Source organism: Marasmius oreades, chromosome 8 (assembly GCF_018924745.1).
Source record: "Marasmius oreades isolate 03SP1 chromosome 8, whole genome shotgun sequence".
In the NCBI taxonomy this organism is placed as follows: domain Eukaryota; kingdom Fungi; phylum Basidiomycota; class Agaricomycetes; order Agaricales; family Marasmiaceae; genus Marasmius; species Marasmius oreades.
In genome coordinates, this window is record NC_057330.1 from 1,767,888 (window position 1) to 1,783,147 (window position 15,260).

Consider the following 15,260-nt stretch of genomic DNA (forward strand, 5'->3'; position numbering starts at 1 on the left):
ACGCTGAAAGCAAAAGGTAGGAGGACAGTAACCTGGCACTGTTGCAGCAAGCGTGAAGCGAGATGGTCAGAACAACCCGTAAAAAAACGAGCAAACGCACTTTTTCTTGACCTGGCAGACGGTGACACTTGACTTTTCGCGATCGACAAGCGTCACAAGCGGTATTCTGTTTTCTGGGAGGAGGAAGGGTTTTTGCTAGTTCATGAATTTGGTTTTGCATAGAATAGGAAGGAAATACGAGACCTATACAGCGAGTTAGAAGGGGCGATGTACGGAGGAGGAGGAAAGAAAGATACCCAAAGGCTGGTCGATAGGCTGATGATCAGACCGAGGCTGCATCAGGGCAAGACGGGGTACTCTGAACTCAAATGTAAACGGAAATAAATATATATTCGCATCAGGAAACGGGAACCTGAGCATCGTGATCACGAGGACGTTCCGGAACCGAGCTTTTGTCTGTAGATTTGTCAGCAGCTCACAGCTAAAAAGCATCTACTGTTACACCATGGTCAAGGTAGAAATTGTCGACGAGAAGGAACACCATTCGCCCTATGCTTCCGATTCAGATGCTAGAACAGCCTCTACAGATTCTCTTTCCTCCGTTGAATCTGACCTTTCAGCGGATGAATCCTTCTTCGACCGCGTCTCCGCTTTGGTCGACATTGTTCCCCCAACAACACGCCACAAAATCTCAAACCGTGTCGCCTCGACTGCCAGCTTTGTGCAGAAAACAGGAAAAATTGTCGGGAACCTTGTCTGGATAGTAACAACGTCTGCACTCCTCGTTGGTCTTCCAATGGCCCTCATATTAGAGGATGAGGCAAAATTAGTCGCGCAGGAACAAGAGATGCAGGAGCAACAGGCGGGAGCTCAGCAGGTACTTACATAGCCATGTGGTGAAATTCGATATCCGCTCATGATTTCCCTCAGATGATGTCTCCCAATGCCATGTATCCTTCACCCTCTGGTTCCCAATCAAAACCTCTGGTACCGCCCGGATTTTGAAGTGTTGGACCGTTCTTCATAGAACTGTAAAGGTCACCTGTTACGAGTTTATCTCACCAGCGTCGTGCCCACTCACACCCTCTTTATCTTCATCACCAGACGTAGCCACCTAGAAAAGGGACATTTCATCCTAACTCCACTCATCCGTGTGTACGATACGTAGTTTTTCAGCTAATTACCATGTGCTCCCTTCATTTCATGGCAATGGCTCCGGCTTCATCTGTAGAATGTCAAAAGCATATCGATATGTTTTAATTGACTTAGTCACACGGAATCTACAGTACTTCTTCGGAAACCTGTGGCAGAGCGTCAACGACAGCAACCAGCGAAGGTAAAACAAAGCTTACGACAGCCGTTCTAGCAGGGAACACAGGTGGTCTCGAGAAATTCTCCGCTGACCGATAACGTCTGACATAGGTGATAGCATGCTGTTCAATTTCAGCCGGCGTAACACCAACCACGTCCCAGTCTCCATTGGTGTCAGCGTCATCTATGTATCGTCTCTCAACCTCATCTGGACTTAGCATCGGCCACCAAGGAATTTGAGCCATTCGAGCTGCTAGTAAAGCAACGGATTTCGGTACGACAGGTACCCGAGACTCGGGTTGGAATGTGAGCGACGATACCAAGTCCAAGAGATACTCGTGAGTGAGTGTCGATGGACCAGGGAGGTTCACAGTGCGGCTCAGTCGCGAACCGTGTACGAGATTGGCTAAAGCTTGAGCTACGTCCAGAACCTGTCAAAAAAGATGTAAGAGTCTGTAAGGGGGATACGCAAGGCATTGATACTCACATGGACAGGTCGTGTTTTGGTCCGAGCGTCGTTCAACTTCCAAAACATCGGCCAGGCTGTTGAAGAGGGTCAATCTCAGACGGGCATCCACCGGTGAACGAGAAAAACTCACCCGCCAGGTTGTTCAGTAACTTGTCTTCGTATCCGTACATGGCACCAGGTCTAATGATGGTTGCGCCATTGTAAGCTTCCTTCACGAGTTCTTCACCCTCGGCTTTACTCTGATAGAACTTCGACTTGGAATTGTGGGAAGCGTTGAGATGTGATAAATGAACTAGACGGGGAACTCCAACGTCCGCTGCCACCTTTGCGATTCTATGAGCACCTTCGGCGAGGACTTGAGAATATGTAAAGTTTCTGTTGAAGAAGTTCAAATCAATCCGGATGTTGTAAAATATTGAAACTACACACTTGGTCTCATAATCTCTACCGACGAGGTTGAAAACAATGTCCGAATGTCTAAGGCACTCAGCAATCTGGGTTTCGTTCCTAATATCCCATTCCTGCGAGAAGCAACATGGTGAGCGACAAGGAATGCTGTTGTATTGGTAGTCTTTAAGCACCATAGGAACAATCTGACCCAAATCACCCATGGGCTTCAAATGTCTCTTGTCGTCTTCGTCACGGTACGGTACGATAACTTGAGTGCCCATTTTCGCTAATGTAGAAACAAACGTTTGGGCTGGTAAATATGCAAACCACCAAAATCCTCACCCAACTTAGATATGAGATATCTTCCTAAGAATCCGGTACAACCAAAAACAGTAACAACATGACCGGAAGTTGCGCTGTATCCCGGAGGACCATGCGAGATGACGGGTTTATGGTTGGGGAGGGTGGTGAGGTCGTGATATGTCCTCTGGAATGGGAAACATTTGTGAGACTGATGTTCTTGTAGCTAAATGAGATACAAACCTTTCCGGACCGTGAGATGGCGCGTTGCACACGCAGAAGGCTAGCTGAGGCAGTCATCGGTCCCCAGCGAGCAAAGAAGATGTCGAGGATGAACAGTTCGGTATTGGACGGAACGCGGTCGACGTTGAGGTTAGGTATTACGTAACGCTACTCGGTCGATCTCTTCTTTTTCATGGCTCAAGGAAAGACAAAGGGTTTACAGACTAAAGCACCAAATCCAAGGCACGCAGCGAAAGCTGCAGCATCTACAAAGAGGGGGAAAAGGTATATCGCACCCAAGAAGCCAACCTTGGTCAAACAGGCCTCTTTGAAGAAGGCAACTCATGTTCCCTCAAGATGGAACATTACTATTAACAATTCTCTACAGGGACTTACAGCAAAAATCAACAAATCCATTGAAGAACAGATGGTGTCAGCTGCGTCTGGAGGAAAGTTAACGATCATGAAGAATGCTAATGCGGGGTGTGTTGGGGTTTAGAGTTCCATCTTATTCTTCATTCACATTCAATTTTTTCAGACCGTCGACCTCAAAGAAATGAAAGACGTACACTGGCTATTGTTGTAACAGCCCGGCCTAAAGCAAGGAGGCAATCGACATTCGATCCGTTATGACTTATGACTCCGCGAGGTGCTGTATTCATTGTGCGTTCGAAGGTGTCACAAGCAGTCACCTATTCGACGTTCGACGAGGACTATGACTTGTATTCACCCATGGGAATCAATAGCTTATATTATATCTAGGCATGGACACGGAATAATCTTAAGAAAGCACCAGCGACCGACTAGCTTACAAAATCAAAGCAAAAACAAGTTGTATGAGATCTTTCGATGTTGACAAGCATTTTAGGCGTATCAGTAAGTATGTATGTGGGATGAAACGATAGCTAAAGCGTTTCCCCTACCCTGCCGCTGTCAGATAGATAGATAGATATGCCAGCGAGAATATGATGCATGCGACTTTCTCATAACAAACTAGCTTGATTCGAGAATACTAGAACTTTACTCGAGTCATTGGGAGCCTTGATTGTGGAGCCTACATAAATATAGATCGACCGACATCAGATTCCCTCAGAATACTTCCATAAAGACATGGTATTTTCTTGAAATCACAGGTCTACCTCCAGATCTTTACCACCTCCCCTCCTCCTCTTAACCTTCATCGCTTCTCTCCATCTCTTCTTCCACCCTCTCGTCAACTCGACCTTATTCTCTTCCCACCTTTGTCTGATCTGTTCCTCAGTTTGGGATTGATAGAGAGGAGATGGTGACACCAGGCTCCCTTTCGTAGTCGTCGTTGTGAATAAGGTTTCTAGTTTAGGAAAGAACAACGGTGTTTTGGGATCCAGATTGATCCTTTGGTGAATGGAAGATTTCGAGATTGTAGATGCGACGGCTGGTGCATTGACCGGCTGTACTTGGCTATCCGTCGCGCCTGTGACGTTGCTTATTTCTCCTTCTGTACCCTGCGGGATCATCATGAAAGGACCCATGTCGAGATCATCCTCCTCGTCCCGTCCGAGGTCGAGATGGTCGAGAAGGGAGAAGCCAACTACGACCACAAAACGCGTTAGTAGAAGCAGTTCAACGAGCTATATATACATACCATCTTCCTCCCGTGGTGCGAAGAGATCTTTCAAAGACACGGTGGGTTTCATAGCAGTAGGAGGTGGTTGTACTGCAGTCTCTCCCTCTTTCGGAGGTGGTTCCTCCACTTCCATAGGTGTATCGCGGTCTCGAGTTTGTGTCCGTCCGTGAATGGCAGCAGCAGGGACGATTTCGTAGTGTTCTTCACCCGTGTAATCCTCCACTTCGATGACACGCGACTCGTCAATATCAGAGTCACTTTCTCGACCGTCCCGTTCGGTATCACCGAGGAGGGCATTGAATAAACTTAAATTTTGAGCGCGTTCGAGAGCGAAGTCGTCTGCTGTTGTTGCTGGGTGGGGAGGCGAATCTGCTACCTGCTGTTCCACGTGTGAGGTCTGTGGAACTGCAGCGGGGGTGAATTCTGAAGGACAGATGGAGGGACTTGGCATTGTTGGGTCGGTCTCGAACTCCATATCTCGAACTTCACCCTTTGAAGATGATTTACCAGTATTCTTCTCCGTCCTAGATAGGAGGGGTGAAGCTATGATCTGCCCGTCGAGGAGTGATCCCCGTAGGTATTCGCCATTCCATTTCGTGACATCGATTGTCCGTATTCTCGCTCTCGAATCTAAGGGTCTGAATTTTTTCTTCTTCTTTGCCGTTACTGACGACACTTGATTTTTCTCGGAATTGTTCGAGCAAGGAGGTAGCGGTTTTTCAGGTCTCATACGCATAGACCTGACCATCCTTCCAGACGGCATCACTTTCCATCCTGGACGTTTTGCAGCGTTCTCCCGAGTGACCAATGTCATATCTGGTCCAAAAGTAGCGGTGTACTTCGAGTAGTGTTTTCTTTGTCGCTTCCGTGAAGGTTCTTCGTTTGTCGTTGCCCGTTCTTCAGCTAGTCTAAGGTATAAACGGGGTGTCAGTCGCTAAAATGAAGCAAAACCCGGATAAAACGGGACCTTTCTCTGTAGTCTGATTTGGCTTCTCCAATGCGTAACTTTGCGCCCTTCCATGTTGTACCGCTAAGACTAGTAAAGCCTAAATCACTTCAATGAGTCAAGGACGGTTTTATTTTTGATAGTTCAATGAAGCAGTTTGTTTGTGTTCTGATAGGATGGCAACTCACATTTTTTTAACGCTGCCGGAGTAGCTTCTATAGTGGCATAGGCAAATTTCCTGGGCTGCCCAACACCATCTTTGAGGTCAAAGCCATCGAGGGATTTGACGGTACCAAATTTCGATAACCGTGCAGAAAGGTCTGAAGAAGTTAGTGCCGGTGTTAAACCTGAAATATGTAGTCGCTTGGTGACAGTGTCGGTCATGGGAAAGGAACACTCGGAGTCGCGTTGAAATTTCATGCTCAGTACATGTGTAAATCCTAATGATGATAGATTGCTTTGTACACCTAATTATTACAACAGTTCTAAGTAAGTCTTCATAGTTGCAAGGTTTTTCCTATCATTCCGATTGAACTGATAGCATCATGAACGGCGGAAGTCCAGATGTATCCATAGCTCAGATTTATTACAATTGCAGACTTTGTCCCGTGTAGCCTATTGATCCAATCGAGCGTATGAAAACTACACTTGATGCTTGCTGACAATGTCAACGCATAAATCGCCCCCGCGGACAAGTCTGAGTGTCCCAAAGGTGGGCGAAGAGAAGCTCTGGGTCAATGTGTGCCCTACCAGACCGTGCAACGAACCGGTGATGAACGCTTCCTTCCCAAGGGTTGCCATCATTTTCGGTACGGGGAAGTGACGGGTTGATGTTTGCGTTCCCAGTCGTGTAGTAGTTTAGGAAGAGAATAGTACGGGAGGCTGGTGTTTGTCGTCGATAAGTTCATAATTGGCGTCATCATGATCATGCATCAACCGGCGTGGGCCTGAGTTTAACTTTGTGGATGGGGAAGTTGGCATAACGGTCTCCAGTGAGAGGGAGCGGCTTCGCGTTTCTGGCGTATCTGGATAGGTATGAGTGGGAGGAAGGCAAATGACCGGTTGGTCACCTTCCGTTTCAGAATTTGTTAGCGCCTTCCCCTTGAATTTCTCTGCGTGCTACTAGCTGCATGTTATACAAGGGTACTGGAGGCCCCGACTGCACACAGTAATCAAGAAAACCCACAAGTTTCTTCTCCTGTAGCCGAGAGAAATGGCTACTCACAAGCAGGATGATGAGGGTGTTGCTTGAAGGAGTCTTCTTGATACGGGAGACTAGCGCCTTGCGATATAGGGGAGAGGACCATACGAAACATACGAAAGAGTGGAATGCAGAAAGTAGAAGGGTTTGAGAGCTGACTGACACGAGAAACGAAGAGCCAACTCCGCTCTCGTCTTATTCGCTACCACTCTAACGTTTCTCTCACAGTACTTATATATATTCTTCATCAGGGACAGTTATCTCGAAAACGTTCATGCACTCCTCGACGAAGCTCAGCGTTCTGGCCCTCGTTTTCGCTCTGTGCTATTTCTACTATACCTCGGATATGCGAAGTGCAAAGGCAGTCCACACCCCAACATTCATTAATGAAACTTGCCTCTCCACACCTCCCTCTCGTTCATGCGCGTTTTATTCTACCTGCCTCGAGCCCCATTTCCATTGTGGACCGGACGGTTACCCTTTGGGATACGGAGACCTCTATTGCAACAAGTTCAGCTCTCCCACTAATTTGGCGCGATTCACGGGGAAAGGTCAATCATGGATGTGGGATACGATGCATTGTTTGCAGGTGGCGCTGGTCTCTGAGTTGGAGAAGGCAGTAGTACCTTCTAAACGCGACGAGGCGTGCAAAGATTTGAGAGCGAAAGCATTCGCTTCACATGCGCCGTGCTATGTAGCATCGGGGGTCTGTTCTCTTCCCATTAACGACTGGGAAACAATTGTCGACATCGTTGGGGGAATTACTTTGTTTCGCAGTTGGGATGCGTTCAAACAAAGTCTTCAAACTGCCGAGGGGTGTGCTGAGCTCTACAGCTGGTTAAGTTAGGAGAAGGAAGCTGTACGTAGTCCGTAGTCAGATCATTGGCAGGAGATAAAGATAAACAAAAGATAAGATAAAGATTTCTTGTTCGCGTGTGAAAAGAAAAAGAAAAAAGTTGAAGACCTCTTCGTGCAAATGCCTCGAAGGCCATCCAAGAAAATCAGGAATTTGAAACAAAAACTCCATTCAGTAAATCGAAACGATGCCAGAATCAGCAAGTGGAACGATATCTCAGACATACCCCTCGATGAAGAGGAAGAATGTACGCGTTGTCATCTATGCTCGTAAAGCTCAGTTAACAATATTCATCTATATCAAGTCCATGCCTCTCGGGACCAAATCCTGCTCGATGGAGAGAATAATGAAGACGAGAACGTGGATGAGGATGAGGTGTTTACATTGAAAGGCATGCCGGATCATGATGACGATGGGGACAGTGAAGACGAGGCCGGAATTGGAGATGAGGACATGGACGTTGATTTACCCACCCCTCGAAAGTCGTCTGGGAGGAAAAAACAGAAGACAAAGGCTTCTGAAGAATCAGAGGAGGAAGAGGAAGAAGAGGAAGAAATTTGGGGAAAAGGGAAGGCAGCATATTACGCCTCCAACGACGCTCAGATAGAATCCGACGACGAGGAGACCATTGCTTTAGAATTACAGGAAGCAAAACGGCTACAGATAAAGTCACGGGAGAACATGACTGATACTGATTTCGGATTAGAGGATGTTCTTGACTTGGAGAATACGGAGGAGGAGAAGCAAGTCATTTCATATTTCCTGCGTTCACTAAACTCTCATGGTTTCCACTATTTAGTTTTCTTGGGGAATCTGTTTCCTGTTCTGTGAAAAGTCTTCCTCAAGACAAGAATTCGATCATCAGACACCTCGAAAAAACCGACCCACTAAGTTTGGCTTTAGCCCGCGATTGGTCTGATACGGCGAATAGTCTGCAAACAGCCAAGGCAAGGCTTGAGAGGTAACCTCGAATCTGCTTAAATCTCCTCAGTGTATCTTGCTTACACTAGTTGATCTGTATAGGTTGCAGGCAACAGACCCCCACTCCCTGACCTTGGGCATGGTTCAACTTCACTATCGTGCGTCTTCAATAGGTTGTTCACTTTTTTTTTCTCAAGAATTTCATTAGAAACTCTTCTAACCTACGGAAGTGCACTCGCGTTCTATTTACACCTGCGGGCACAAGAAAAGTACGCTCACAAACCGGAGTTGCTTAACGAACACCCAGTCATGAAACGACTCATGATGTTAAAGCAATCCCTTATGACACTGGAAGAGCTCGACTTTGCTGGTGAAGGCTCAGACGAGGATGACGAAAGCGATTTTGATCTGGGTGTGAACGACGAAGAACTGATGGCTGATGCCCTACAGCTGTGGGAGAGTGAGGATACGAACAACAAGAACAAGACGAAGACGACCACAGCGGTCACGAAAGATGTTGAGGTGTCTGTCCCTCCAAAGAAAAAACGCAAGACTCTTCCGGACTCCGCACCCGTGTTCGATCTGGTTGAACCCAAGTTCGTCCCTTCCTCCAAAACCTCAAGCTCTCGACCTTCATCCGAAGTATTCGATGTCTATGGTGAAGCTACTTCACTTCAGAGCGCCGACGCCGCCGATAAGAGTGCACGAAAGAAATCGCTCCGTTTTCATACTTCCAAAATCGACAACACCAGTGCTCGAAGACGAGGAGCAAGAAACATGGCGTTGGGCGGTGACGACGATATACCTTACCGCGAACGTAAACGAGAGAAAGAGGACCGGGTCGCGCAGGGGGTGAAGGCTCGAGTTCAAAACCAGGGTGGTATGGACTTGGATAATACAGAACCTGAACATAGGGTCCAAGAAGATGTTGAAGGAGAGGATGGGTATTACGAGTTAGTTTCGAAAAAACTGAAAGAAAAGAAGGTCGCAAAGAAAGCTGAATACGAGGCGGCTCGTGCTGAACGGTTTGTATTGGTCTCTCTCATAAAAATACTCTCTGAATATTTTTTAGTCTCGTTGACGTTAAGGAAGGAGTATCAGGGCCACGATCCCTTACTCGGGCTATCCTCAGCAACAAGGGACTCACACCTCATCGCGCAAAGAATGTTCGCAATCCTCGTGTCAAGAAACGGCAAAAATTCGAGCAAGCCAAGAGGAAGGTTGCTTCCCAAAAGGCAGTTTATAAGGGAGGAATCAGCAAAACTGGTGGTCGCTATGATGGAGAACGAACCGGTATATCGAAGGTTGTTAAGAGTGTCCATTTGGGATAATGTTTTAACAAGTTTTGGGATACACCAGAACAACTCCTGCCTACCACTTTTTCCTCCTACCAGCATTTTTAATGTGCAACGTGTTCCTTCCCTTCGCGCCCCGAAAGCTCTGAAGATCCTGGAATTTCTTCTTGGCATACCTCCGAGCCTCTGCATCATCCACCAGCTCGTCCACCAATGTTCTTTTTCTTTCTGCTCGTGTGAGGTCCTGTCCAGACCCACCACCACCAAATGGTGTATTTGTTATAACAACTGTGCCTATCTAAGACCAGCAGTTGTCAGATCAGAGACGTGTAGAGGCGCGCGTAGTGTAAAAGGACTTACAGCAAAATGTTTTGGTAGGCCTTTAATTCCCTTTCCTTCTCCTTCATCTTTTTTATAGAACCGCTTTGGGTCCAACTGGTTCCGAAGTCGCATTGCTTCTACTTCGCGGTATAATCGAGGGAGTTCGGATTCAGACGGGGCAGGCATATCAAACCAGTCAGAACCGGCGGTTTTGTTTCGAAGCTAAGGATTTAAAGATGACATTAGGATGACTGGAACGGGGTCCTTAGAAGTCACTTACCTCCTTCCGTTGTTTCTTCGTGATGGATTTTCCAGATTTTGAAAGCTCAGGTGGAGGTATAGGGGGAGCGGGTGCCCCGGCAGAGATAGATGAAGTATTTGCGTTTCGATCTGCAAGTTCAGCTTCTGGCTCTCGTAATGACGACGGTTCGTAGAGAGTCTGACGGAGTTGGAAATAGGGTTTTGGAACAGGACCTGGGTCTAATGGAGGTAAGGGACTGTAAAGAAGCTATAGATCAGCAGTTTCTCGGCGAAATGATCAATTAAAACGCACACAGAAGGTTCTTCTTTTGGTAAAACAATTAACTCTTCTTCGCGTACCGCTGCTTCTGTGGCTGGCGTTTGCCTGGGGAGGTTTTTTCTCGCTTTGTCGAGAAGGGAATCCAAGTATTCCTGGGTAATTATTTCTTCCTCCTCTTCAGAACTATTGTCTGAGCATGAATCGGACTGGGATCCATTGTCTGTGAGATCTTTGAAGCAGAATTAAGTATCAGAAAGTCATAGGAATGGTGCATTGGTTTGACCTATGGGCGTTGCTTTTCTCTTACCATTGTTGTCTGTCATGTTTGAATAGAGGACTCGAGGTCAAGATGGAGGAACAGGAAAAAACGTCTTGCACGTGATCGATCTCGCTGTTGTAGTTTTCACACCCTTCCAGGTTCTCCATCCTCAGAATCATGCAAACAATATCCCGCAACGTTCGCTCGTCATGGAACCCCCGTTGTGTCTTTAGGACACTCAGCTCTCAATCCTCCCCTGAATCAAACCCAAAAATGACATCTTTCGGTTTCAAAGACGTTCCTGAAGATCAAAAGGAACACCTTGTAAAGGGTGTATTCGACTCTGTCGCTTCGAAATATGACTTGATGAATGATGCATCGTCTCTTGGGGTCCATAGGTTGTGGAAGGATGAATTTGTGGCTTCACTGAGACCTGGGAAGAAAGGCCCCATAAAGTGTATTGATGTGGCAGGGGGAACGGGGGATATTGCGCGAAGGATCCTGGACTATGCTCGTGAAAATTTCTCAGATAGGGAGACGACTATAGAGGTTGTTGATATCAATGGACAGATGTTGCAGGAGGGTTTGAGGAGGTTCAAAAAGACTATGTATTATAACAGTGAGTTCTCTCTAGGACTTGATACTATGTTTCTTCTGACATGGGTTAGCCCCTCAGGTTTCTTTCCACGAGGCGAATGCTCAAGAGTTGCCCGTTCCACAATTCAAAGATAACTCTTATGATCTGTACACCATTGCGTTTGGGATTCGGAATTGCACTTCGATTCCTTCGGTACTCCGAGAAGCGTACCGCGTTCTGAAGCCAGGAGGAACGTTTGCCTGTCTTGAATTCAGCCGGGTTAATAATTCCTTGTTGAGCACGTAAGTTTCGCCCCTTCGATACCGTGTTCAATAGCTTGAACCTCCTTGAAAAAACAGACTTTATGACCAATATTCCTTCTCAATCATTCCGCTACTGGGAACAATTCTAGCAGGTGACCGTGATTCATACCAGTATTTGGTGGAATCTATTCGAAAGTTCCCACCTCAACCGGAATTTGCGCAAATGATTAGAGATGTTGGGTTTGAGACTGGAGTGGATGCTGATGGTGGTGCTTGGACGAATTTATGGGGTGGGGTTGCGTGCATCCATACTGGAGTTAAAATATGAGATATCACGCCGATGGGGAGTGTGACTCGCAATTTTTAGTTTACTGATATCACCTTGTAATCGACCACTACAAGCTATCTTGGTGCGACGTCTGCCGCGTTTGCCCGTGATTCTGCGATCTCGGGTCTTAAGGTAAGACCCGTGCACTGTTGTAAGCATACTTGGACGTAAAGCTTCAAAGGCTCAGCGCTCAGCTTTCCACCTTGAATCATCCTTTGTCATACTTATACGGCGCTTCGCGTCAAGAGGGTTTCGAGCGCAGCCACACTAAGGGCGTGTCACATCACACGCCTTCCTGCTTTCACCACCCTCCCTTGTCGGCCGTCCGACGTTTTTCTACTCGCCACTCCCATCCGGTTACAACCCATCATGTCTATTTCTCAGACAATGCCACCGCCAACGGCGGACCTCGCCACAACCTGGGCTTTCCTTGAAGAGGGTGTTGACCACATAATGACCAAGCTTCAAACGGGGGTGTCCTACTCCAAGGTTAATTCGAACAGTTTGCGTGCTTTCTGTCAGGAATCTGATGTTTATGCCTTCAACCCATAGTACATGTCGTTGTACACTGTCGCCTACAACTATTGCACATCTCCAAAGATAAACTCTACTATGGGTGAGGCTACCGGTGGTGTGGGCATTGGCAATAGAAGTACGTCTTGATTATCCTTACTTTCATTATCGGAGATGATATTGACGTGTAACAGCTGGCGCGAATCTCATGGGCTCTGATCTCTACAACCACCTCATCCGATACTTCGTTGCTCACTTGAAGGCCCTTCGCGATGTAAGTAAAGATCTAGCCGTCAGTAATGTCGTAACATTGATTGTGAGTCATGGTTCAGAAAAGTGATACTTTACAAGAAGAAGCTCTTCTGCGATACTATGCAGCCGAGTGGGATCGGTACACGACGGGGGCCAACTACATCAACCGGCTGTTCACGTATCTTAACCGGCATTGGGTAAAGCGAGAACGGGATGAAGGTAGGAAGACCGTATACCCGGTTTATACAGTGCGTTGTACCCCAAACAGCAAAAAAAAAAAAGAATCTGAATTTCCACTTCTTAACAGCTTGCGCTAGTTCAGTGGAAAAACAATCTGTTTGTCCCGGTTCAACAAAAGCATGCGAAGCTAGCTGGCGCTATTCTTCGCCTCATCGAACAGCAACGGAATGGTGAGACCATTGATCAAGGTCTCGTGAAGAAGGTCGTGGATTCTTTTGTTTCGTTGGGCCTCGATGATTCCGATACCAATAAAGCATGCCTCGATGTTTACAAGGAACATTTCGAGAATCCTTTCATTGAAGCCACCGAGCTCTACTACAAAAAAGAGTCAGAGTCTTTTTTGGCTGAATATTCTGTATCTGAGTATCTGAAGAAGGCCGAAGAGAGATTAAAGGAAGAGGAGGATCGAGTAGATCGATATCTAAACACACAGACCCGGAAAACCCTCATCAGCAAATGCGAACATGTCCTCATCCGTGAGCATGCAGAGCTTATGTGGGAGAGCTTCCAGAATCTCCTTGATTTCGACAAGGACGAGGATTTACAGAGGATGTATGCCCTTCTTTCTCGAATACCCGAAGGTCTGGAACCCTTGCGAAAGAGGTTCGAAGAACACGTGAAGAAGGCTGGGTTGGCTGCCGTTTCGAAATTGGTCGCTGAAGGAGAGGAAGGTGTGGATCCTAAAGCATATGTTGATGCTTTACTGGATGTCCACCAAAAGAATTCCGAGACTGTTACTAGAAGCTTCAGAGGAGAGGCAGGCTTCGTCGCGAGTCTCGATAAAGCGTGCAGAGAGTTTGTCAATCGGAATGCGGCGACCGGTACTTCTACAGCGAAGTCCCCTGAGCTCTTGGCCAAACATACAGATCTTTTATTAAGAAAGAACAACAAAATGGCTGAGGAAGGTGATCTGGAAGGTGCTCTGAATCGAGTGGTCTGTTGTTCTTATAAATCCTGTGTTGGAAATTCACTCACACGCTCGGTACTTCCAGATGATCTTGTTCAAGTATATTGAAGACAAGGATGTTTTCCAGAGCTTCTATTCAACGAAGCTCTCTAAACGCCTTATTCACGGTGTTTCTGCATCCGATGAGAGTGAGGCCAGTATGATTTCCAAATTAAAGGAAGCTTGTGGGTTCGAATACACGAATAAACTCCAAAGAATGTTCACAGGTCTGCCCGTCTTTTGCAATTAGTCATTCCAATAATTTGACGTATTCATAGACATGAGTCTCAGCAAGGACCTTACAGACAGTTTCAAGGAACGTATGCAGACGAATCACGACGATATGGACATTACGTTTGGCATCATGGTACTCGGAACCAATTTCTGGCCACTGAATCCTCCCACCCACGAATTCCTCATACCCGCCGAGATCCTACCGACCTACAATCGCTTCCAGCAATACTACCAATCCAAACATACAGGTCGTAAGCTGACATGGTTGTGGAACTACTCGAAGAATGAACTGCGAACCAATTACCTGAACCAAAAATACATCCTGATGACCAGCTCCTTCCAAATGGCAGTTCTCCTGCAGTACAACAGGCATGACACTTTGTCGTTGTCGGAACTGATCACTGCTACTTCGATTCCGGCGGAACTAATGAAGCAAGTTTTGGCTCTTCTTGTGAAGGCGAAGATTCTAATCAACGAGGAGACCGACCAATATGATCTGAATCCTGGTTTGTTGCGCTTTTTCGCTCTCGGTTCCGCACTTTTCGCTGATGTGTGACGATTCACATCAGGTTTCAAATCGAAGAAAATTCGTGTGAACCTGAACTTGCCCATCAAGGCTGAAGTGAAAGCAGAATCTTCTGACGTCTTGAAGAACGTGGATGAAGATCGTAAATATGTTATCCAGGCGACAATCGTGCGGTGAGCAACGGTCATCGGGACTGTTCCGTCGACTTGTTATTGACTTTTGTCGCAAAGGATCATGAAAGCGCGGAAGACATTGAAGAACCAGGTGTTGATCCAGGAAGTGATTGCACAGATTTCGCAGCGTTTCGCACCCAAAATTCCGGACATTAAGAAGGTTTGTCTTCGTTTTATTAGGAGCGTCGGAGTTCTAAAGCCTCATATGACATCAACAGGCAATTGATCAACTATTAGAAAAAGAGTACATCGAGCGAGTGGACGGAACAAGGGACATGTTCGCCTATGTAGCATAACATACCCTCCTCTACTCTTTCCTGTAGTTCGCACTGCTTGTCTCGTCCTGTAGCATACTTGCCCTGTCTTATAGTCTTTGAAGGATCGCGTCTCGCTTTCCTTTCTTGTCCGACTGCTATGGATCTGTGGGAGTCTTCGGTACGTGTCCAGCTTCTCGGCTTCATTGGTTGTTGTAACTTTAAAGGCGCCGTCGAGACCACGACGAGAGTAGCTTGAAGCTTGCTTTCCTGGCACTCGACCAGACTGGAGACGGATACGTGTCAACGGTGGTGTGATACGTTGACGCGTATCCTT

At 46.8% G+C, this 15,260-nt stretch overlaps 8 protein-coding genes across 9 annotated transcripts; 5 read left to right on the plus strand and 3 right to left on the minus strand.

Annotated features, from left to right (window-relative positions):
* Positions 1-491: 491 nt before the first annotated feature.
* Positions 492-1,140, plus strand: E1B28_012519 (uncharacterized protein). The gene is made up of 3 exons (XM_043157639.1): positions 492-877; positions 931-1,037; positions 1,105-1,140. Exons 1-2 carry the CDS (start codon positions 506-508, stop codon positions 1,003-1,005), a joined length of 447 nt encoding a protein of 148 aa, XP_043005007.1. The 5' UTR covers positions 492-505; the 3' UTR covers positions 1,006-1,037; positions 1,105-1,140.
* A 125-nt stretch (positions 1,141-1,265) lies between these two features.
* On the minus strand, positions 1,266-3,109 carry E1B28_012520 (uncharacterized protein). Its single transcript, XM_043157640.1, has 9 exons — positions 3,085-3,109; positions 2,714-3,033; positions 2,513-2,657; positions 2,362-2,456; positions 2,210-2,301; positions 1,911-2,155; positions 1,799-1,854; positions 1,353-1,742; positions 1,266-1,301 (listed from the first exon to the last, which is right to left on the minus strand). Exons 2-9 carry the CDS (start codon positions 2,768-2,770, stop codon positions 1,281-1,283), a joined length of 1,101 nt encoding a protein of 366 aa, XP_043005008.1. The 5' UTR covers positions 2,771-3,033; positions 3,085-3,109; the 3' UTR covers positions 1,266-1,280.
* Positions 2,867-3,615, plus strand: E1B28_012521 (uncharacterized protein). The gene is made up of 3 exons (XM_043157641.1): positions 2,867-3,029; positions 3,081-3,175; positions 3,231-3,615. The coding sequence occupies exons 1-3, from the start codon at positions 2,886-2,888 to the stop codon at positions 3,250-3,252; spliced, it is 261 nt and encodes an 86-aa protein (XP_043005009.1). The 5' UTR covers positions 2,867-2,885; the 3' UTR covers positions 3,253-3,615.
* A 110-nt stretch (positions 3,616-3,725) lies between these two features.
* E1B28_012522 (uncharacterized protein) lies at positions 3,726-5,644 on the minus strand. Of its 2 annotated transcripts, none has more exons than XM_043157642.1 (4): positions 5,433-5,644; positions 5,266-5,344; positions 4,317-5,206; positions 3,726-4,262 (listed from the first exon to the last, which is right to left on the minus strand). In XM_043157642.1, exons 1-4 carry the CDS (start codon positions 5,626-5,628, stop codon positions 3,820-3,822), a joined length of 1,608 nt encoding a protein of 535 aa, XP_043005010.1. In that variant the 5' UTR covers positions 5,629-5,644; the 3' UTR covers positions 3,726-3,819. The 2 variants fall into 2 exon arrangements, with proteins under 2 accessions (XP_043005010.1, XP_043005011.1); XM_043157643.1 differs by having other exon boundaries at positions 5,266-5,352.
* Positions 5,645-6,665: 1,021 nt separating this feature from the next.
* Positions 6,666-9,553, plus strand: E1B28_012523 (uncharacterized protein; the record flags this gene model as incomplete). Its single annotated transcript, XM_043157644.1, has 6 exons — positions 6,666-7,548; positions 7,606-8,044; positions 8,101-8,262; positions 8,325-8,380; positions 8,431-9,247; positions 9,295-9,553. Exons 1-6 carry the CDS (start codon positions 7,422-7,424, stop codon positions 9,551-9,553), a joined length of 1,860 nt encoding a protein of 619 aa, XP_043005012.1. The 5' UTR covers positions 6,666-7,421.
* Positions 9,554-9,593: 40 nt separating this feature from the next.
* Positions 9,594-10,717, minus strand: E1B28_012524 (uncharacterized protein; the record flags this gene model as incomplete). Its single annotated transcript, XM_043157645.1, has 5 exons — positions 10,666-10,717; positions 10,392-10,587; positions 10,119-10,335; positions 9,878-10,060; positions 9,594-9,815 (listed from the first exon to the last, which is right to left on the minus strand). Exons 1-5 carry the CDS (start codon positions 10,679-10,681, stop codon positions 9,594-9,596), a joined length of 834 nt encoding a protein of 277 aa, XP_043005013.1. The 5' UTR covers positions 10,682-10,717.
* A 77-nt stretch (positions 10,718-10,794) lies between these two features.
* Positions 10,795-11,785, plus strand: E1B28_012525 (uncharacterized protein; the record flags this gene model as incomplete). Its single annotated transcript, XM_043157646.1, has 3 exons — positions 10,795-11,236; positions 11,286-11,496; positions 11,554-11,785. 3 exons carry the CDS (start codon positions 10,795-10,797, stop codon positions 11,783-11,785), a joined length of 885 nt encoding a protein of 294 aa, XP_043005014.1.
* A 369-nt stretch (positions 11,786-12,154) lies between these two features.
* On the plus strand, positions 12,155-14,965 carry E1B28_012526 (uncharacterized protein; the record flags this gene model as incomplete). Its single annotated transcript, XM_043157647.1, has 10 exons — positions 12,155-12,274; positions 12,338-12,437; positions 12,493-12,572; positions 12,631-12,798; positions 12,858-13,724; positions 13,783-13,963; positions 14,015-14,476; positions 14,540-14,669; positions 14,727-14,829; positions 14,888-14,965. 10 exons carry the CDS (start codon positions 12,155-12,157, stop codon positions 14,963-14,965), a joined length of 2,289 nt encoding a protein of 762 aa, XP_043005015.1.
* Positions 14,966-15,260: the final 295 nt, after the last annotated feature.